We start from the raw sequence: 22482 nt of genomic DNA, 5'->3' as shown, positions 1-22482 counted from the left end.
TGCCTTCTAGTGCTTCTACTGGTTTTTGTTTCACCTTTTCCACATCGGCAAAACATTTCCCTTTGAGGGCTTTTTTAATCCAGAGAAACAAAAAAAAAGTCTTTCAGAGTGAGATCGGGTGAATATGGCATAAGGGCCATGCTGTTTTTGGTCCCAAACTGCTGAACACTCAGCGTGGTGTGGACAGATGCACTCATAGACCCCCCATCATGAAATGGGTTAATGTGTTGAAAGTATTAAAAAAAATTTCACTGAAGCTAAACGCAGCCTCTCACAACAATGCCAGCTGGTACACTGATACAGATGGGTTGCTAGAACACCCACCTAGTGAGGGAAGCCTGTACTACAAGGGGCCTGCCCTCCAGAAGATAATTCCCTTTTGGGGGGGTTTCCCCCTGTATGTGTGGAGTCTCATGAACCAAACAAACTAGCAAACAACATAGAAACAGACTCATAGACACAGAGAACAGACTGACAGCTGTCAGAGGGAGAGGAAGCTGGGTGAAAAAGGTCAAGGGATTAAGCAAAAAAAATCACAACAGTATGGTGCTCCCCAGAGGAAAAGGGGTGTGGGGGAAGCAGAAGAGGGTAAAAGGGGGAAAAAGACAATCAAAAGAGACCTGACTTCGGGTGACGAATACATAATACAATACACAGATGATGTATTATAGAATTGGTACCTATATAATTGAAATCTATATAATTTTCTTAACCAATGTCACCCCAATAAATTCAATGGCAAAAAAGGCAGCCTTATACCATAAGTCAATGACTATTCATCTGGCCTCTACTCGAAACATGTGTATAAGTGGTAAGGAACTTGTACAGAAAAGCCCATATAGAGAAGTGCTTAGAACTCAGTGCTTAGTGAGGTCGTATTAGTAGCTTGAAATTGGCCACTGCAGGAGCATTAACATTATAGCAATCAGTAAATGCTAACCAAGCCTTGACATCACCTTGTGGGTTTCTAGACTAGGAGTAGCTGAAGTCTAGGCCCATGCACAGGCTGGCTCTGTTTGCAAAGTTTCGTTGGAGTACAGCCACGTCCACTCATTTAACATGTTCTTGGCCTGAAAGCTGAGAATATTTACTCACTGTCCCTTTACAGAAGAAATTTACTGTCTTTTTCTGTACATAATGTCTAAAGCTAAGAAGCTGGTGGAGAAAACAATATGCCAATAATACAGACTGAACCTCAAGTCATACTGTTCCAAAACAATTATACTATACACACACAAAATGAAGAAATCTAAGTCCAGCATTTAAAACCTATTATCTGGCTTAACAGAGAAGGGGCTGGCCTTGTTTACAGAGGAATGTAAAGTTCTGACACTGCCTCCCTTGCTTCACTGTTGCCTCACTTGTTAGCAAAAACGACAACATTTGTGTTGGAAGTACATGGATTCATCAGTTACAACTGCAGAGGGAATGCTGATATGAGAGTTCAGCAAAGATCAACAAATGCATCCTGTATATATTTCATTAGTTGTAAACTGTATGCTGCACATCCTTTACATCAGTAAATTTATATTATACATGTATGAGTATATATACATGCATATGTGTATACACACACACACACACATTTTCCCCCCAGAGAGCAGGTTAGTTAAATATTTAGTGGCAAACCCCTGAACACTACCACCCAATCAGTAGGTCTTCCTTGAGGCCCTTCTCTTTCTCATCCCCATATTCTAACCTATTAGCAAAAACATCAGTGTTATCTTCAAAATATGTCCTATAACCATCCAGTGGTCACCATCTCTGCTTCTCCTGTACCGGTCCAAGCCCCTTCTATGCACAGGCTCTTTCCACTTGTCTCCCTGATGCCAATCTCGCCATCTAAACCCCATTCTCCACAGAGCAGCTGGGAGAAGCTTTTAAAATCACAACTATATCCCTATACGATGTCCCTATAGAGTCAAGTCCACTTGGAATACAGCCCTTGCGGAACATACAAGCCTTGCATTCTGAAGCCAGCTCATGTCTCTGACCTTGCCATGTACCACGTCAAACTCACACATGCCTCCTTGCCTTCGCTCTGCCTTGGCAAGGAAGGCTCTGCTTCCAGACTTTACCTTACTGGCTTCTTGATACTTTACAACAGCTTGAATATGGCTCCCATCCACCCGCTCCAAAGCCACTGCCTCCAGTAACTTGTCTGCCAGTCACCCTAGCCTAGTCACCTATACTGTTCCAATTGCCCTGTGCCACATTGCAACTGTCTGAGTTGTCTCTTCTTGTTCACGGCTTTGTCACCTTTATCCCACTCTGTCTTGTTTACCCTCTACCCACAGAGTCTAGACTGCACCAGGCAAGCCACAGGTGTGTAATACATCCCGGTTGAATGAACACATGGACGAACAACAAAGGAAAATGCATTTTATCTGACCGCCAGCACAAAGTTCTCTCTACTGCAGCATGATACTTTCTGTCAGAGTGACAATTCTAAATGTTAACTCATTCTTCCTTGCGGGTCAGCCACCATCTCATAGAATTGTCCCACACATGAGGCTAGGTTCCTATAACCTGGCTTCAAAGCCTATAGCCTTCCCAGGATCAAATCTGACCTTCACTAGTGTCCTATGCTTTCAACACACCAGCAACACCAACTTGCTATACTAATAACCCAGTTTCAGTTATTTTGTAGTAATTATTAAGACAGCCATGCAATTTCATGAATCTCTCACTTTGCAAATGCTCCTTCTACCAAATATGTCCTGGCCTTTTGAATTTCTAGGTCAAGTTCCTAATCAACCTTTAAAAACTATCTTAAATGCAAATCCACCTACAGCTTCTCCTATGAGCCTTCCTCCTGGAGTTAGTCACTCACTCCAGCAGGGTATTTTCTACAGCCTTCCATCCTGTAGTCGTAACTGCTCATCGCACCGGAATGTTTTCAAGCCTCGGATCCCAGGACCCACAATTGTTTTTGCTTCTCAAGGGCTTTGCGCAGTGCCTAGCATGTAATAGGGAATCAATGGTGACTCTAATCCTCTTGCATGAATGTGAGGACAGCTACTATGCTATTCATTGCTCACCTTCCTCCCATGTCTTCTCTGTTCCAAGCTAAACCTATAAACCATGCAATAATGAGCAGTAAAGCCAGACAGATGCTATACTTATAAAGCAAAGCCAATGAAAGAAGACTGAATACATTAACATCAATAAATATGTACACACAAATAACCTCACCTACAGCTCCTGGTGATAGGCCTATACTGACTTCTACTTTTCCCTAGAGTCTACTCTATTTTTCCTATGGCATGTAATCCATTTTGTTAAATTCAATATGTTCTTCCATTCCCTAACAAGTTTCTCATTCCAATTTTCCTTTTATTATTCATGAATTATGTATTATTATTAGTTCTATATTTTAATAGTTCATTTTTGTTGTATTTTTTCCATTACCACTTATTCCTCCATACCAACTTCTATCTCCACTCACCCCCCTGCTCCCTGCAACTACCTTTAACACTCAGAGTCATCTTCAGTTTCTAGTCTATTTACTCACCAAATCTTGCCAGCTCACTGCCTGGGATTCCTCTCCCACTCAACCCTTCTTCTCTATGTCCTTAATTCCAAGCCCAGGTTCTTGTCAACTCATGCCACAATAAATGGATCATATACGGGTGGACTTCCGTGGCGAGTGTTTCCCCTACTCCATGTGCAGCTGAGACAACCTTGCTCTAATCACTATGTTCAGCAAGGGACCCCCTCAGCCCTCAGAGACTTGTAGAGTAATCCCCCTTTGCCCACTGAGTTCTGCCTAGAACGCTTTCCAGAAACTCAACCTCTTTCTTTGGGTCTCCCTCATACTTAGTCACATTGAAAGCCATGTACCCCCACATTAGCACCATTCATCCAGCAAGATTAGATCTTCTGTCAAACCAAAGCACTAACAGCATTCTTATTTCTTCCCTAACAATCAATTTTCAGCAAGTCTTACCGATTCTACCTTCAAAATAGCTCTCAAATCCACGCATTTCCCTTCAGCTCCAAGCCAACATCATGGTTCAGTCATCACGGTCTTCCCCTGGGCCAAGGAGAAGTCTTCATTTTCATCACTTCCTTTCACTCTCGTCTTTCTCCAGATTCCACACTGAAGCATGGTGGCTTCCTGCTGATCCCAGAATAACATCCGACTTCCTTGCCACCCCCCACAGCCAGATCTGTGATCGGGGTCTTGCTGACTTTTAGCCTAGTACCATGTCACATCCCCCCGTTTTCCATCACACACAGCAGCCACTCCGCTCTTTTCAGAGTCTCGGCGCCCTGCCCTGGCTATTTCCGTTGCTCGAAATGAGCTTCCCCTGCCTTTCCCCATGGCTGATGATTTCTCATCTTTTACGTTTCCACTCAAAACTATTTCTTCCAGAAGCATTCTATAACCACCTTTCCAAAGTTGTCTTTATTCTCTCTATGCTAGGGTAAGAGAGAATTTATCTTATTCCCTATCTACCATAGTTCCTAGTAAAAGTCATATTCTCAGTAATATTTATTGGATGAATGAAATACTCATGATGCACGTGGAACATACTTTTCACTTCTATTTTGCTCATGCATTTATTCCACCTAGGACAGCCTCCTACTGCACTTTTAGCAACCAACGCCCACTATTTATTCCGTGAGCGAACTTAAGACTCACATCACAAAGAAATGCGAACTTTTTCGATCACACTCTAATTTTTTCTTTACAAAAGTGTTAGCATAAATTAGATATTTTCAAAACATTCTTTTTCTTTTTCTAGAAATGTTTTCATTAACTAGCATGCTGCACCCTGGCACAACAGGCACACGCCAGTTTTCACGGTCCCAGGGGGCCATCACAGGCCCGGCTGCCTCCAGGAGGTCAACGTTTCCTGAGTGAAAAAAAAAACTTCCCACTCCAGCCCGTGATTTCAAAATAAGTGTAGGGAACAGGTGGGCATATGAGTAGAGTTAGAAAAACTGGTTGTCATGAGAATTTAATGGTGGGGGTGGGGGGAGGTTGTGAGGAGTTTCTTGGTTAAGGAACCAAGATGAGGAAAAGGGTAGAATTTTGGTCAGAGGTCAGAGCTAGAGAAAATGAAAGCAAATACGTAAAGAAGAGAGTTGAAATAATTTCTCTCTGTTGAGAACAATGTTTAAAAGGCTAAAGTTTCTTATAATCTTCTGGTTAACAGAATATTTTTTTTAGCCCAGACTAATATTTTCAGGCCTGTAACAGTGAAATCACAGATGAGAAGGCCTTTTAAAGAATAGGCACATTAGTAAAAGGAAGGAAATTTAAATCTACTTCATCCTAATCACATTGCTATGTCTTTCCTCCCACCCCTCAGAAACAATAAAAAACTCTGATCTTCCATGCAAACTTCATACATCTTTCAAATATTGCTTTCTCTATTAATTTATTATTCAGATTGTAGCAACACATCAATTGTGTATTCTTTTTTCCTTTTGAGAAGCGTGTGCCACAGTCTCAAAGTCCAATCTGACCACTTCTACTGTCGGTGCTCAGATACTTAATTATTTTTGTACAGGCAAAATAAGGTGGCGTTAAAAGCACAGACTCTGCAGTCAATATCTCTGACATTTTAACCTCAATGACACCACTGAGTAGCTGTATAACCTTGGGGGTATTATTTAATTTCTCTGTGCCTTAATTTCTCCATCTAAAAAACCATAGAATTTTGCCCTGGCTGGTGTGGCTCAGTGGATTGAGTGCCAGCCTGCGAAGTAAAGCGTCCTCAGTTCGATTCCCATTCAGGGCACACACCTGCATTGTAGGCAAGGTCCCCAGTAGGGGGTGAGTGAGAGACAACCACACATTGATGTCTCTCTCCCTCTCTTTCTCCCTTCCTTCCCCACTCTCTAAAAATAAATAAATAAACAAAATCTTTTAAAAAATTACAAGAAGCAACATAATTATAAAAAAATAGAATTTTTACCCAATTCATAAGTTTGTTTGGACAAATGGGTCAAAACATGTATAGTGCTAACACAGTGCCTTGAACACACTTAGTACGCTACCCATTAGCTGTCATTCTGACCATTATTACACCGTGAGGATGGTTTCCTAGGGCCTGTTGCTTTTTCATCACACCCTTTTCAGACTTGCTACTCACGGGGTTAGAATGCAGCACGGTGAAGAACTCCGGGCTGATGAGGAACTTCACAGGCGGGGACTGTAACAGCAACGTGAGCCTGGATCTGGAGGTAGAGTGGGGCAGGACGCTCTCCCGGCGGAGATCTGGAAGGGGCAGAGCACAGAGGCTGCAGGGAGAGCATTTTGGGTGGCAGAAACAAACCCATTCCCTTCCACCGGTGCACACCTGCATCATTATTTTATCCCCCAAATACTTCCATCTTTGATGTAAATTCATGCATAAAACCTGACTGCTCTTAGTTACACTAAAATGAAATTGAATATCTGTAACCACTATACACATTTGAATGCATCCTTAGATGTTTTGAGTGACCAGACTCAATCTTTTTCCACTATCCCACAGATTGTAGAGATTAAAGTAATTTCTATTCTATTTGGTTTTGTGAGTCTTTTCTCAGTACTATTATAAAGTCAAGGATTAAGATGTCTTTGGCAAATTCTACTTTTTGAGTTGGATTACCAGATCTTATTGAAGATCAAAAGTTCTCTAAAAGAAAAGCCTGCTTTCCCGGAAATCCTTACTTATTTCTTTTCTACTTTTGTGAGAGTACAGAACAAACCGACCCCAAGGCTCCTACCTGCACTGGCTTGGTGAAAGTCCGCTTCCTCCCCTGCCCCATCGAGAGCATTGGTGTTTTCCTCGGGCCTCTCGTTGGTCATGGTTCTGCGGATGCTCTGGTATCTGAAATCATGAGCTTTGAGTCAAATCACAGCAGCCTCTAAAATCTGGGTCTCGACTGCTGCCCCCGAGCCCAGTCGTAGCTTCTCAGCCTCAACCATTTCGTCCCCAAGCCCCCATCCCCCGACCTGCCAGGTCATCTGTAATTTTAAGTAAATTACACTTCTTCTGTTTGTTGTTCATGGACATTTTCCTACCAAATTGATAAAAAAATTAAATTGTGGCTCTTACCCAAAGAAAACTAAATCCCTCTACTATTAAAGAAAAGAACAACTTTTTGTTCTGCAGCAATTAGTACTTAAAAAGCTTAGGTTGATAATAAAGATGCATCATGAATGAAGATTCGAGATATTTAAAAATATTATTGACTTCAAATTATAAATGGATACATCTGCTTTACTAAAAATCAATGACTTGGGTTGATTAAAGGGGTCGTCATCGCTTATTTCATCTCCAATTTCCAAACCAGCTGTGTATGTGGGTGTGGATGTGGTTATTATTATTATTGTTATTATATTTAACCAAGAGAAGTTCAATGAAAACCTGTGAATCAAAAGAGGTAACAGCTACACTTTAATGACAGGACACACAGAGATGAAAGAGAGACAACTGTGTTTTCTACTTTGCGCCATGTAAAAATTAGCCCAACCACAAAACAGAACAGTGACAGCAGAAATGCCCGTCCTCACCTCCGGTTCAGCTGCTCCATTTGCTGTATAGAGTTGGACCTCTGTAGCACCTGCGGGGCGGGGGGAGCTGTTGGCCGCTGCCACGTCGTGGTTCTGTTTACATGATCCACGTAGAAGATCCTGCCGTGGCTGTCTATGCGTGCCTCCCAGTCTAAACAGTAGTAATGCATCCAGAGGGATTAGGACGAGGAGCTGGGGCCACTCATGTGGTTTCATTAACTTCAGCATATGTTTTCCCTCTCTGACGTGCTATAATTTGGGGCTAATAACATATACATCCCTGCATAATCTGGCACTTCCCCTCAGTCCATTGCAGAATCTGTTGCGACCAGTTAGTAAACATACCCCCAGGGGTGCATAATGCCAACCCTTTAAACAATCTCTGAATGTATAGAGTCCTTCCAGATCTGCCCACAATGCTCATCCTTCATATATGAGCACCAGTATTTTAAAAATACAATTAATTGGGATTGTAATAGTTTAGATATTCTCACCAAAATTGGTATTGATGTTTGTTTTCACCAAAACATGATTTGTTTTCTGGGGGTTTTTTCCAGCTTACATGAAAAACTCATAGCTGGAAACATCCAAGTGTACATTTACATACAACTTCAGTAAGTATAGTTTTCAGGAGAAAATAATGCAAGCATAGTCATCAAACAATATCATTATCTACACATTTCTATTTGCATTTGCCCAAAGAGAAATACATTTTTGGAGCAAAGATAATTACTTGCCTCCGACCTCGAATAAATACAATGTCTTAAAAGATTATTTAAATTGGTGTTTAAGCAATCTCATTGATTACGTGCGGCAGTCTTTGTATACAAATATGAAGATGCATGTCAGTAAAAAGAGCTAGTAGACTGGTCCTCAGAGACAAAAATCCCATCTCTGTGATGCTATAAAAGGCTATTCCCCTATTAAAACATTCAGAGCATGAGCTAATGTTTTCAAAAGGCAAAATTTTAAAACTGATTGCAGTTGGGAAGAGTAATTTATATAGGGATGTATGAAAATAGCAGAGATCTATTCTTTAACCAGGAAAGTTCTTATGTATTTCTATATAAATTATTTTTTTGAAATTAATAGGCCTCTTTCTCCTAAGCAGCTTGATTATTTCAAGACTCTCCATGTGATTACATAGCTTGTCAACAGATACCACAGGCCTAAACTAACCCTGGAGGTCAGGAGGAAGGCATGTTTGCACCTGACCACATACAGCATTGCTCTGGCGGTGAAAGGACCAAGTACTCCAACTAGGTCCTTCGGACTGGAAAGACCTACATGCTAGATCCCAGCCAGTGGGGTGTGCTGAGGTCTTCTTTTGTTGACCTCAGCACATTGTAATTTATGACAAATGGCAAGAGAAAGAAAAATTGGACTGAGGAAAAGCACCATGCAGACAAAAAACAACGTCACTCAAGCTCCAAGTAACACAGACGTACAATGAACGAGCCTGCCAAGTCAGAATTCTTTGGGCACAGCTACAATTCCATCAATAGGACATTTCCAAAAGAGCTCATGCTCAACCTGCCATACGCTGATAAATAGTAACCACAGTAAAGCATTTTCAGGAACCATTTTCCAAAAACCCATGGTCTATTCCATTGTTTTTGCTCTGTTGCTTGCATACTTTCCCATCTCAAAGATTTTGAAAGCCAATTATTCCAATTTCATTCCTTTTTCATTAGAGCTAGGATAATTCAAGTGCACACTATGTATCAAATCAAATGTACATGAGAACAAATGGCCATTCCTTCCCCAAGAATGTTTACAGTAGCTTCCAGTTTTTTAAAAAATGTGGACTGGGTCAATTAGGGATAAAAACCAGAACAGAAACCAACTTGGAGGAAGCACAGAGAGAGAGAGAGATGCTGCCAAACTCCCAAGATAAGGTTATAACTACAATTTGGCTAAATTTGCTGGCAGTTAAAGCAGAAAAGAAAACACATTGTTGCATACTTTCCATTTTCTGACAAAAGAAAGCAAAAAAAATTATCTTCAAAGGTGGAACTCTTTCCTTAAACACACTAAATAAGAATTTACCCCATGACACGTGGCCTGTAAGACAGCCACATGGGTAAAAAGAGCAGAGAGGTGGGGAATCTCCAAAAATGTTCACTGCTGCCATGCACACAGCATGTGGTGAATAAAGAATTTAAATAACACACAGCCGTAAAAAGAATGATTCTTGCATTCACTTTCTGCAAAGATGAGGAATAGCTTTAATTTGTATTTCTATCAAGACATTTCTATGTGCAGTGGGGGAGAATAAGAAAACAACTTCCAAAATTTTGCTAAGAACATGCAACTTTAGACGCACATTAAGACTATCACTATCAAAACTGTATCTTTAAATTGAGGTTATTACTTAAGTCCTCATTAAGAGAAGCGCTATACACTGGTTTCAAGCAGACTCTCGGCATTCGATTGGGAAAGACTGCGATGCTTTTGACTTATTCATCAACTACATACCCACTCTTTACCCGAGGGGTAAGCTGTTAAGGACGCGAACACAGCTGAGTGAATGCTGAGACTGGGAGGAAGGTCAGTAACAGAGCCAGGGACCAGACAGTGTCAGTTACATATTGAAGGAGGCCAGCGTGGGTCTGCCTACGGGACTCAAAGGAGTGAGGGCACTATGCGTGGGGGCTTGGACTGGTTACAACTGGATCTAGAAAAGTTCAGTACCTGAATGTTGTGTATTTATAAATCCACTACAAAGATTATAATAACCTTGGTAGCTTCATCAAAATGGCGACATGAAGTTTTAAGGAACTAAAGGTACTTTTAACGGGGGGGGGAAGCTTTTTGATAAATGCTAGACAGCAGTGTTAACAGATTATTATTTTCTTATTTTAATATTCAAGGAAGTATGATGGTATTTGTATAAAGTACAAAAGTAAATGGAACAATTTCCTGATTTTAGAGCCAGGAGGGGAGCCCCCCCACCCCCAGCCCCTTCAGGAGTGGGGGTTAGTGAGGGGAAGGCGTACAAGAGGCCTGGAGGGGCCCAGGGACCGGCACCGGACACACAGGTGCACTTAGTTTGGGGGAATTCACAGGCTGACCATGCTCTTTTCTGCACGTGTATTTGAATAAGAAGTTTTACAAAATCTCAAGTCGCTGTATGTTCTGCACCTAATACCTTCAATCTTGAAGAAAGTAGCTTTTTAGATGAACGGTATCAATTGTTCTTAAAACTAACTTTTAAACTCTAGAAAATAAGAGTCCCTACCCTTCAGCACAGTGGAAACTTTTAAAATTAATTTTATTTTTCAGATTCACTGCCTACTTTTAGGCATTCATTTCAAAGGATGATTTTAAAATGGAAGTGTACAACCACAAAGAATGATAAATGTTGCCCTGCATTTTTCCACAATTACACATTTGAATCCATAAGTAATACGCTTGTCTTAACAATATGGTAGCAACCCTGGGATTCTGTAAGTGTCCACTAATCCACACTGTTCATCCTGAATCTATTCCTATCCTTTTGGGGTGGGGGGAAACACTTACTTGACAATTCTCTATTGTCTCCAGTGCAGGAATAGGTTAAGTCACAATTACATTAGAGCCAATAAGAGAAAAATAACAGTTTTTCAGAAGGAACTGAGCTGGCCATTCTTTTTGCACTTATCTTAATGCTAAAAGGATCAAGACCTGTCATGCCGATGAATTCTGGCGGACTACAGCCCTGAATGCCTCCAGCTGCCAGTGCCTTCCATCACCGCCGAGTAAGAAACAGCAAATTCTTAAGGGACTCAGTGCATTTTCAAGTTCCAGCTGCTTCCCTGGAAGGTATTCAACAGGGACACACAGCTCTCAAGACCTGGAGCTTTCTTTGTTTCTACAAATGATTAGAATGTTTCTCAACAAGTGGCTGAAGTTCCACAGCCCACAAGGTCCCTGCACAAGTTCTGCAGCCTAAAGCAAGAGGAAGATTTTGAGAACCAAGCAGGAGATCATCATCGCCGCTGAATGACCTGTGTACTAAGTCCAAGATCTGTTCCCTGATTCTAAGATAGGAGAAATAAGATGGGAAGAAGAAGCAAAGAAACAAGGAACACTGCTTTACATAAAAAGAGATCAAACAGGTATTCAGAGACTAAGTTGCAACACTGCTATGCAAACTAGTACACAATCAATTGTTTGCGTGAAACCGCATGGCAAAAGACCCCAGTTAACTGAATCGTGTATCTTCAGAGAGAAGCCTAAGTTTGCTGGGGTTTTCTCACCAAATAAGGCAAACGAACAACAATACTAATAAGGAGAAAGAATCAAGAATGGAGGGTGTCACAGGCCAAGGTGCAAAGCTTCAGTCACCTGTCCTGTGGGTCTGGAGACAGTGGCCTGTGCAGAGAGGAAAAGGTGCTTCTGAATATGACACAGGTGCTTAGCATAGCAACCTGTCTGGGCCATGAGACAGTCACTCATATTCTCACTGTGACCACTTCTCTTACCCTTGAGGGTACTCCTGGGGAAGGGTCTGCTGAGGAAATTTAAAGCAGATGAAGAGAAAGTACTTTTTCAACCTTCTTGAGTCTGACCTCAAAACACTACGGTATAATAAAGTTTCAGTGAAATCCCCAAAGCCTCTGATTGGAGGTGTAGCTTGCACCTAATGCACAATGTCCCATAATAGAAGCTACCTCTGCCGCTGACCAGACTTTCAAAATTTATACTCATCTACCAGCTACAACAGTCCCTTCTCTTCAGATCTTAGATCAGAACACTTGAGAGGGGAGAAAGAATGTGAGATGCTTTCTCAACTTTTACTAGTAAGGGATCCTGAACAAGTTACTAATTTATCTGGGCTTCCCTTTCTCCGTCTATAACATGACAGAATCAGATTAGCTGATTTATACCCATTTGTCTATGAATGACAGATAAGACCTGCTTGACCTACCTCACCAAACTGTTACAAAGAATTTGAAGGAAAAAAAACTAAAGCAAACAAAAGTACTAGTTTGAGGTATTATAATTAATAATGTTAAAAGTATGACTGTTAGCCTTAAAATAATTCAGCTGGGCCATTCAAGAGATGGACCAAGCTGCACACTCCAACCGGCCACTTCTCAGAGGAGCCCCCTGGGAGATACTGTGTGAAGTCAGAAGGCTTAAGGCAGTGCAGAATGTGGAATGCCATGGCCCAGAGTCAGAGGCATGGCCAGAGGCAGAGGCAGAGCTGCCCAGCGAGCAAACAAAGGCAGAGGACTAGCTGTGTCGGAGACAGACAGTGAGCAGGGGCAGCCAAGAGGTTAAACAGATGACCAGATGGAGGAGACAGGCTGGGAATAGGAGGGAACAAAGCAGTGTGGGGAGAGTTGGGCAGTAATCAGGTATGCCTGTAACCTATCCAATACAATATAAATCGCCCCCATTCACTTCTGCAAGTTGCATAAGAGGAAACAACTCTTAAGAATTTTCCTCCTGCCATGGCTGGTGTGGTTCAGTTGGTTGGAGCATTGTCCTATACACCAAAGGGCTGGGGGTTCAATCCCCAGTTAGGACACATACCTAAGTTGCAGGTTCATTTCCCAGTTGGGGCGTGTATGGAAGGCAACCAATCTCTCTCTAAAATCAATAAACATTTTTTAAAGAATTTTTCACCTGTTCATAATCACTCATTAAATTGGGCATACTATTACATTGTCTTTTTACTTTTGAATATATCAGTGTATTAAAATGAATTACCAACTATTTATATTATTAAAATCCTGAGATGTATTCTGTGATGAAAATACCAGTGTTTAAACAAATGCACTGAAATATCACAAACAGTGGTCGTAATCTCAGTAGGAAAGAACCTGTCTTTATAAAATACAACCTAGAAACCAAAATCACGGTCCAACAAAAGTCCAAGCAATTGGAGGCCACCGGGGAGGTCATCTCTTCACATGCAGGTCATCTCTTCACATGCAGGTCATCTCTCCACGTGCAGATGCTCCGCCCCTGCTCCACCCTCTACAGCTCTGCTGCCTCATCAGCACACCACACCTGCACGCAGACAACGCTCAGAACTCTCTTCTCCTGTTCCTAATGCATCTCTCTCCAATTATATCTAAATATCTCCCAGGAATATTTTTTTTCTGTCTCTAATCTTTTCTCCAAGGGTAAACAATAAGGAAGTTATTTTCTCATACTTGTTTACAATAACACAATGATTAATCTCTTGGTTGATTTTTTAAAAAGATTTATTTATTTTTAGAGAGAGAGGAAGGGATGGGGAAAGAGAGGGAGAGAAAAGTCAATCAGCTGCCTCTCACATGTGCCTCCCATGAGGACCAGCAACAACTCTGGCATGTGCCCTGACAGGGAATCGAACTGGCGACCTTTTGCTTTGCAGGATGACACCCAATAGGCTGAGTTACACCAGTCAGGGCTGTTGCTTGATTTTGAAAAACTGCTTAAGCCCTGGCTGGCGTAGCTCAATGGACTGAGTGCGGGCTGCGAACCAAAGCATCGCAGGTTCGATTCCCAGTCAGGGCACATGCCTGAGTTGCAAGCAATGACCCCCAGCAACCGCACATTGATGTTTCTCTCTCTCTCTCTTTCTCCCTCCCTTCCCTCTCTAAAACTAAATAAATAAAATCTTAAAAAAAAACGCTTAAAATATGTGTTTCCTTGAGTAACCGCCCTTAGTTACCCAATACATGAACAAGGGATGTGCACACAACAGAATTTCCAAAGGACCGAGCCAACATTTTGGCAAATCGTCCATTCTGCTTTTCTGTGTGGCACTCACCCACACTCACCACTCAGCATTTCAGCCCTTTAAATGCATACTCCCCTGACCCCATTACGTCCCACCATTTTAAAAATACAGCAGGCCAAGGGCATCAGCCTCCTGCCAGGATCACATACAAGATGGGTGAAGAGAGGGCAAGTAAGAAGGGAAAGCAGTAAGATAGAAAAATGTACTTCCCAATATGTTCCTAAAAGCGGTATTCATCAAAATGCTATCACAGAACAATGTTGTTTTCAGGGAAGCTAGAAGCTAGAATAGTGTTAGAATTATGACTGGCCAAGGGCATCGCTCAGACTTCCGCACGCAGGTGGTGTAACTACTTCCCAGCATCCCTAATCCTCATCCATCTCTCCTGTGAGTGTTACATGATTTTTGAAAGTGAAAGAAGTGAAACATCTTCCAAGTCCCCAAATAACTGTCATGTCCCAAATAAATGCTTATTAATTAATAACACTTCTCTATATAAGAAAAAAACCCCAGAACCTATACTTAACGATTTAAAATGTTGTAAGTGAATAAAAAGCAGTATATTATCTACAGTAAGGCTTTTTCTAAGAGGTTGTACCAATCTGTCTACTAACTAAAAATTTATGCCACCATTAGGAATCATTAGAAAAATTATTCTACACCCAACTGTCTATAATATCTGGGTCTATTTCCCTGATGACACTACTTACTCCGCGGCACCACAGCGTGTACTTGCCCCCCATCTGCCCTTCCATGCCACGGGACGTGGCCAGACAGGAGTCACCAGCCTATAACTCCCCAACTACATCTGCTAGGTCAGGTGGCAGCCCCCAGATCCCTTCCTCTCGGGGACTGGCACCCCTCTTTTAGGTCCCGTGGGTCCCGTCACCCTTGCACCCTTTGATCAAGGCGAGCCCTTTAGTGAACAAGTCCTCACTTGGTGGGAGAGCCTCGTCCACCCTCTGGTACCGGCTAACGTCCTGGCGCACTGAAGGCAGCGACCGCAGGGGCTGGTGGCCGTCGGTTTGAGAACCTAGGATTAAAGGTGAAACGTCATCCAGGCACTGTCCTCCCCTTCAGTGTCCAAACAGTCTTCAACAGAGTAACACGCACACCCGAAACTAATGTACCATTGTACTGTTGTATGCCAACTATGCTTTAACACAAACTTTTTAAAAAACTTAACATAAATCATGGGGCTAGTCTCCTTTCTCTCCAGTCTCATGTCCCATATGAAGACCCAGAAACCAAAGAAAACAGGAGAGGAAGGCTTAGTCAGAAAAGGGGCTTCTGGAGAGATTTCCATCCACACCCATCCGCCCCCACCCCAGTCTTTTCCCTCCCTGGCTTCTGTCCTGGTCCTGCACTAGTGCTCTAGGGTCACTTTACGTGTGGCCACAAGATAACGAAGGAAACAAGACAAAACAAAGGAGGAAGAAAAGAAGGGGCATACTTTAGGTAGAAAAGTAAGTTACAGAATAAGAAAAGTATTACCATTTCTAAGCCCGTTCTATTTAGGCATATGAAATTATCCTTACACTTTTTCATGCATCCATAATAGAACATTTTAAAGAAATCATTCTACCAAGCCACATTCACTGAGACACAATACAATTTTCATGTAAGTTTGCATCCTAAGACATTCAAACAGAAGGCAAAAATAGTACCTTTGATGCAAAGCCTTACTACTTTCTCTTTGGGAAGTTTTATGAAAGAAGGTGTGACCTCTGCAGATTACACTAATGTTGAAGCTGCTGGCCTGTCTGATTTTTGTATCTACAAACCCACGTCCTACTAGTGATTCATTATTTAAGTTTGTTCTTGTTTTCACACTGCCCAAGCAAGGGTGTTTTGGCCCCGGGAATCCAGGATGCCTTGCTTCGGCAGGCACACACGCAGCTCTCTCCTGCTTCTCTGCCCTCGGGCATCTGGGCCCTCCAGGCCTGTGTGGACAGGGGTGCCACCCCTGGCCCCACCCCCATCCCACAGGCCATCCTCTTGGGGGCCACAGGTCCCCACACTGTATTCCTGATGCGGAGCCTTAAGATTCATTATTGAAGTCTGAAGACCTACTCAGCAGGCCTCTTATCTCAGCATTAGAAGAAGATCCATTGAAAAATAAAAGTAAAAACTAACCATTGGACACTAAGACACGAAGGTGAAGAATTCAATAACAGTTGACCTGCAGTATAATTTGCATTAGGGACAAAACCACAAGACTTGTCTTTGAGCAGGAATGCTTGAGCAAAGAGCCATGCTGTCCTCTATATCCTACCTCCAGTAGCGCCCTCCTCCTGGGCAGTGGCCCCTTCACAAGCCCCCTGGGCATCCCCCGCATCACCCTCTTCTGGGGGCTGGCTCTCAGCAGCAGAAGCAGCAGCAGCTCCCTCTACGCTGCCCCTCCGCTGCCAGACCTCCCCGACCTCATCCTGGTCAGGTAAAGTGGCCGATTCTGGCTCTGGTCCTTCCTCCTCTCCACCGGGCACCTGCACCACAGGCAGAGAGCCAGGAGTGCATATGGAATCTGGTGACCCTTCGGCCGGGCCACTGCTGGTGGGTTCTGCTGCACAGGCTGCATCTTCCTCCTCCTGAGAAGAAAAGGCTGGGGTTTCGGGAAACCGCGCACTCTCGAGAGATGAGCACCGTGTCTCCACCGAGGACAGCTGCGTGGTAACGCTCTCGTTGCAGGAGCTGTCAGCGCCTTCCAGGTCACTCTCTCCCTCGGGCCTGGTGCTGGCCTCACTCACGCTCTCTGTCCTGGCAGGGTCGCTGGGCTCTGTTTCAGAGGACACCTGGGAAGGCTCAGACGCCTGATCAAGGGACTCAGTCTCACTGATGGCTCTCTGGCTTCCTCCTGATACATCAGGGGTTCCCGTGTCTGCCCCGCTTGCGGGCTGATCTACCTCTTGAGAGCCACACAATTCTGTGCTGTCCTGGTCAGCAATGGGTTGAGACTCTGGGCCATTTTCACTTCCATCTGGGATAGGGCCGGAGAGGGAGGAGCTCTCTGCAAGTTCTGGAAGATTCTCTGGCTTCTCCTCCAAGGAAGCAGCATCATTTGTGGAGGCTTCTTCAATCTCCAAAGGGTTGTCTTCTGGCTTTGTCTGAGACGTCAGGCTCACGTCGTCTCGATGTGATGCCCTGCTAAACATGACTAACCCGCCTTCCTCCTCCAAAGAAGATGGGTAACCCAGGTCCTGCTGCAGCTCGTGGTCTTCTTCATCTGAGTCGATATGAAGCATTGCATTGAGTCTTGTGTCGGTGGGAAAGCTACTCCTTAGTTTCGGAGAGGCTCCCATGGACCTCTCGGAGCAGGGAGCTGCGCTCGGCCTGGAATGACCATTGTGTTCAATAGCATCTAAATAGTCGTTGAGTGAATCCTGACGTCCTCTGGAAGGGGAGGTCCTTGAAGAAGTGGAGGCTAAATCCTCTGTGTCTATTTCCAGAGTGGAGCTAGTCCTGAAAGAATGCTTGGGGGTCCCATCAGCACTGTCCTCCGAAACTGGCCCATTGGAACACACCGGGCTGTCATGGTGGCCCCCTGGCAGGTCCTCCTCATCGGAAGGGCTTCCGAGGTCTCCGTTCACGGAATGAACCCCGAGTATTGTGCCAACAGCTTCTGGAGAAGCATCTGAAGGAGAAAGCAGCAGTTACAAAAATGAAGCAGTATTATAACAAATGAACTCCGAACATCCCATTCCTTTGCCACCGTCAGTTCAAAGAATTCAGTCATCCCCCTGAGTTTCTTTGCAGTCTCACCGACTACTCACTACTAACACACACACTGCCGGTCACTCTCTCACGTGAGGTATATGTGCTCACTGAGGCTGGAAATTCCACAGCCCAGTTTCCAAGTGCAGGTATGAACCTAAGAGATATTTTTGATAAACAGGCTTTCATCACTGCTTGAACAACTTCAGCAGGTAACCATTTGATAGCTATTTTATTTTCAGATCAGGACACAAATTCGATTCTATTCAAATGCAGGCTGAAAACCGAGTACGATTTAACAGGTTTTTCCTACAGGGATATGTTCATGCCAGTATCTCACCTTCATGCACAGAAGATGTAACCTCTACTTTAAACTGCAGGTACCCACTCACATGGTCAGCGGGGAGCCTCCTGCCAAGGTTGTAGCTGAGCATTTGATCACTGCAAGAGGAGAAATGGTTCTTTCATCCTTATACACTGGTGTCCGCCTTCGTCTTCTTCCCACAGACCACCCCTCGAGTCCCATGTATTTCCCTTAAAACTTTCAGACCCATAAGAAAAGGCTCAGAGGCATGTTACAGTCCAATGTAATATTCATTCACACAAGTGCATATTCATAAACCCAGGGATAAGAGGAAATCTTGTCGGGGGGAAATTATTAGTAAAAGCAGAAGATGAAACACAGTGTTATTTTTTAAAGTGCACTGATTTGTTCTCTCACTGCTAAGGGTGACCAGGGAAAGGACATTCTGAAAGTCATCAAGGAGCTGTGAAAGGCCTAAAACTGTGGGTGCTTTGGGACTCAGGGTGAAATATAGTGGGCCTGGTTTCTTAGCAATGAGCACGACAGGGAGCTGGTTCTAGAAGGACCACCCAGGTGAGGGTGTCACTTGCTGCCACAGAGGGCCCGTGCTGGTGTATTCTGAAGAGTGGGGGCAGAGAGTTAGGAGACAGCAGACCAGGATGGCCCCAGCGGCTGCTCCAGCTGTGCGAAGGGCAGGGGGCTGCTGAGCCTCCCCTTCTTCACCAGGAAAGTAAAGGGGCTGGAGCTGTTGGCTCTCACTGTAGGAGCACCTGGCCATCACCCATTCTCAGGGTGGCATGTGAGTGTTACTGATGGGACAGTTGGAGAAACTAGACGTGCCACTGTGGTGCCTCTTGTCACACTTGGAGGCTTGCCAAAGGGGACCTCAAGTGGGTCAGCCCACTTCTTGCCCACCTTGGCCCCTGGCCCATGCTACCAGCCTTCTCAAGGATGAAGCTGTCCATCTTTTCAATTCAGGGTTTATTTATCAAAGACAAATGCAATCACATCACTTCTTTGTATGCAAGCAACTTTCATTCTGAATGTGATTTACATTTAATTAAAGCCAATAACCAAAGGCAGAGGACCACATTGCCCCATCTCTGCTCTCACACTGCCCTCTCGTGGTAGCTTCAGGAGGAGAACATAATGCTTCCACCTATTTGCACCGCAGTTGAGTTTAGAGGTTCTAGTCAGCTGATTAGTATTAACCTGCACAGCTATTTGTGCTTCTCCACCTCCTCAATTCTAAATAGATGTCATTCGTTTAAAAGATTGCATGCTAATGTAAAATCCCAGTTCAGCTCTTACGAATTTCTTTGACTTCACAGCAAGAATTTCATAAAATAATGAAATTACATCCTTTACCGTTTTGTTTTCCTTCCCTGAAAAAATCACAATGTTTTTTCTGGATTGATGCTTTTAAAATACTTTTGTCTCCCCAAATGGAGTGTTCACTGTGTGTCATTCAAACTGCTATGGAATTTTCACACATCACCGCTTTGAATCCTCCAAGCCAAGCCAGAGGGAGGTGGGCAGCGAGCCCTGTCTGCTGGCGGCACGGGAAGAATGGGTGACTTGCCCAAGGCCAGACAACTACGCAGTAACAGGACCAGCATTAGGACAGGGGTTCCTCTGACACAGAAGCCCCTGCTCTGACCTCACCATATCGGTCTTATTGGATATACCATCTCAGTGACTCTACACTGCTTCTAGTAACGTGCATCTTAATGACACTTTTTAATCCTGGCTCACCTCAATGTGACTGCCATCATCATGCTTTTCCTACTTAACGTAGCATTTAAAAATTTTTTCTGTAAAGGGACATGCAGGCATTTGTAACTATGAAGACATTACAGGTATGTTAAATGCTTCTACATTAGAGTGTTCAAATGGCATTATATAATGGCTGCAACCTGCATTAACAGCAGGGGTGCCTTTACCCCTGTCTTCCCAGCACTCACACAGAGCCTGACACTTCCTGGGACTCCGTCTCCACCCACTGATGCCCGCACCCAGTGGCAAGTCACACGGCCCTGCTCCGGCATTGTGGTTCCTCACCCATCTCTTAGGACACGCCGTCCTGGAATAATAAAATCTCCCTGTGTCTGCTAAAACTAAATGGACTCCTCTCCTCTGGCCAATAAAAGTGTTGATGATGAAGACTTACAAAGTGATGAATTTTAGCTAGAAAATCAATGTTGAGTAGGAATTATAAGGGAAGAACTATACCCATCTGTTTTGCTCACTGTAATATCCACAATACCCAACAAACAGCGCTAAACATTTAGTAGGCACTATTTATGTACGCACACATACACCCATACACACATTTGTTGAATAAACTCATTAACAAATGAGACTCTTTACTTGGAAAAAGTAATTTTAACAGGTGTCAGCGTTGTTTATTAGCCAATCTGACAAGTTACTCAATTCAATTATTCAGCCTACAAATACAGGAAATCCTCTGTACTGAGAGATTCTGAGTCAAGGGTTTCATCCTGTGCTGGGCGCCTGTCAGGGGCTCACTTGCCTTCTTGTTCTTACCAGGTCTCATCTGACTCATCCTGCCTCTTGACGTGATACATTATTATGAACAATAAATTATATACTATTATGATATGTAATTATAAAGAGTAAGTGCCAAAGAACTCTTGCTATCTGACTAAAACATTTCTCACTAACATAATCAGAGCAATTAACAAAGCATGGGAAAGTGAGGTGCTTCTGGACAGAATGCGGGCCTGTCTGAAAACTGCCAGACTCACACAAATGCTCTCAAAGTCGGTAATTAGTAAGGAGTTCTAGCTCACCCTGGAAAACCTCGGCTATTTCAGATACTTTCAGTCTACCAAACACATAAGAATGAAAACCCAGCATTTTTCAAGATGTATCACTTACTAGATGGAATACAATAATCAGGTCAGAAATATATGTTTTGATGCTGGTATCTGATCTACTGATATGTAGTATGTATGATTTTTAATAAAGCAACCCCCTAAGCACCTGTATCAGGCAATGCTTTTCATGTACATACACAGAACTATTTCATTACTGTAATATTTTATGAATTTATGCTGGACTTCTTTCCCGTACACATGGGCGCAGTCACTGGCAGTTCTCTGGGCATCCAGTTCTTTAAAGGACTAAATGAAAAAGCCTGCAAGTGAACAACAATTTCAAACACTGACAAGGTTTTATTTTTCCTTGATCATTCTTACTGGTGTACATAAATTGACACTTCTGCCAAGTGTCACTTTTTATTATGTAAATTATTACATAAATTAAATGGCAGCTACATTTCCCATAGTTAATTCTCACTTTCTGTAATCTTTCACTTTCCATAAATCCTAAAAATATTTTTAAAAGCTTTCCAAAGTACATTATCTCCTCTAGAAGCAATAATTATTATGCTTAAAGAGAATTGGATTTCCCGGCTTAGATCAGATAAGCCAGGCTGCTGGAATTTCAGTCTAATATTTATACTTCATGTGGGCTGACTCACCCACAAACTCCATTGCCTCTGATGGCCAGAGAGTTAGAATCCATTAGAATCTCAGTTTCAGATTTTTAAGGGGTCTTAGAGATGATCTGGTCTAAATGCTTTATTTTTCAGATGAGAAAAATAACACCCAAGGAAACTACGACATGTGGACAGAGTTGGTCAGCTGCAGAGTGAATACAGGTGAGCACCCTTCCGCAGTTAGCTAGAGCGATCTGCCCGTTCTGCCAGTCCTGACGGTGTTGCTGAGAAGCCAAGGTTCTAGAGCAGGCTGATCTGAACTGCAGCCCCAGTGCCACCACTTGCTGGTTAGCCTCAAATCCCTCATCTCTGAAATTGGTATAATTCCCTTCTTCACCCTCCAGAGTTGTTGAAAAGATTACATGAGCTAATGAGCTTAATGAACTCAATCGCTGACACAGAGGAAGCTCTCAGCATCTTTTCTGTTTACTACTACCGCTACAACTACCGTAATGACTGTTATTACTGATCCTGCTGCCATGATCACGACTACTACTGCTATTGCTGCCGCTACTCCTCCTCCCCCTCCTACCACAACCACCACCGCATGCTCTAATGTTCTCTGACAACGAGAAAGATTCCAAAGCTCCGCCCCCCGTGCTACCTCAGAGAACCACCGTTTTCTGGTACTTACCATATAAAAACAAATAGACTGCTTATAATAAGAGATGGAGGCATATTATAATTTCTTAACTACTTTCTCCACA

The 22482-nt window shown here is 43.3% G+C and overlaps 1 protein-coding gene across 3 annotated transcripts in view; it reads right to left on the bottom strand.

Moving 5' to 3' along the window:
* HECW2 (HECT, C2 and WW domain containing E3 ubiquitin protein ligase 2) overlaps nucleotides 1-22482 on the bottom strand; it is a 353554-nt gene that overhangs the window by 108368 nt on the left and 222704 nt on the right. For all 3 annotated transcript variants that reach the window (XM_028508950.1, XM_028508951.2, XM_036023148.1), the window contains 6 exons: nucleotides 18289-18389; nucleotides 16513-17868; nucleotides 15175-15270; nucleotides 7517-7667; nucleotides 6727-6830; nucleotides 6108-6232 (listed from right to left, as the gene is read on the bottom strand). In XM_028508950.1, the coding sequence (XP_028364751.1) occupies nucleotides 6108-6232; nucleotides 6727-6830; nucleotides 7517-7667; nucleotides 15175-15270; nucleotides 16513-17868; nucleotides 18289-18389 (1933 nt within the window). The remainder of the gene's footprint in view (nucleotides 1-6107; nucleotides 6233-6726; nucleotides 6831-7516; nucleotides 7668-15174; nucleotides 15271-16512; nucleotides 17869-18288; nucleotides 18390-22482) is intronic.

Source organism: Phyllostomus discolor, chromosome 4 (assembly GCF_004126475.2).
Source record: "Phyllostomus discolor isolate MPI-MPIP mPhyDis1 chromosome 4, mPhyDis1.pri.v3, whole genome shotgun sequence".
In the NCBI taxonomy this organism is placed as follows: Eukaryota; Metazoa; Chordata; class Mammalia; order Chiroptera; family Phyllostomidae; genus Phyllostomus; species Phyllostomus discolor.
This window is presented reverse-complemented; position numbering and strand designations above follow the sequence as displayed.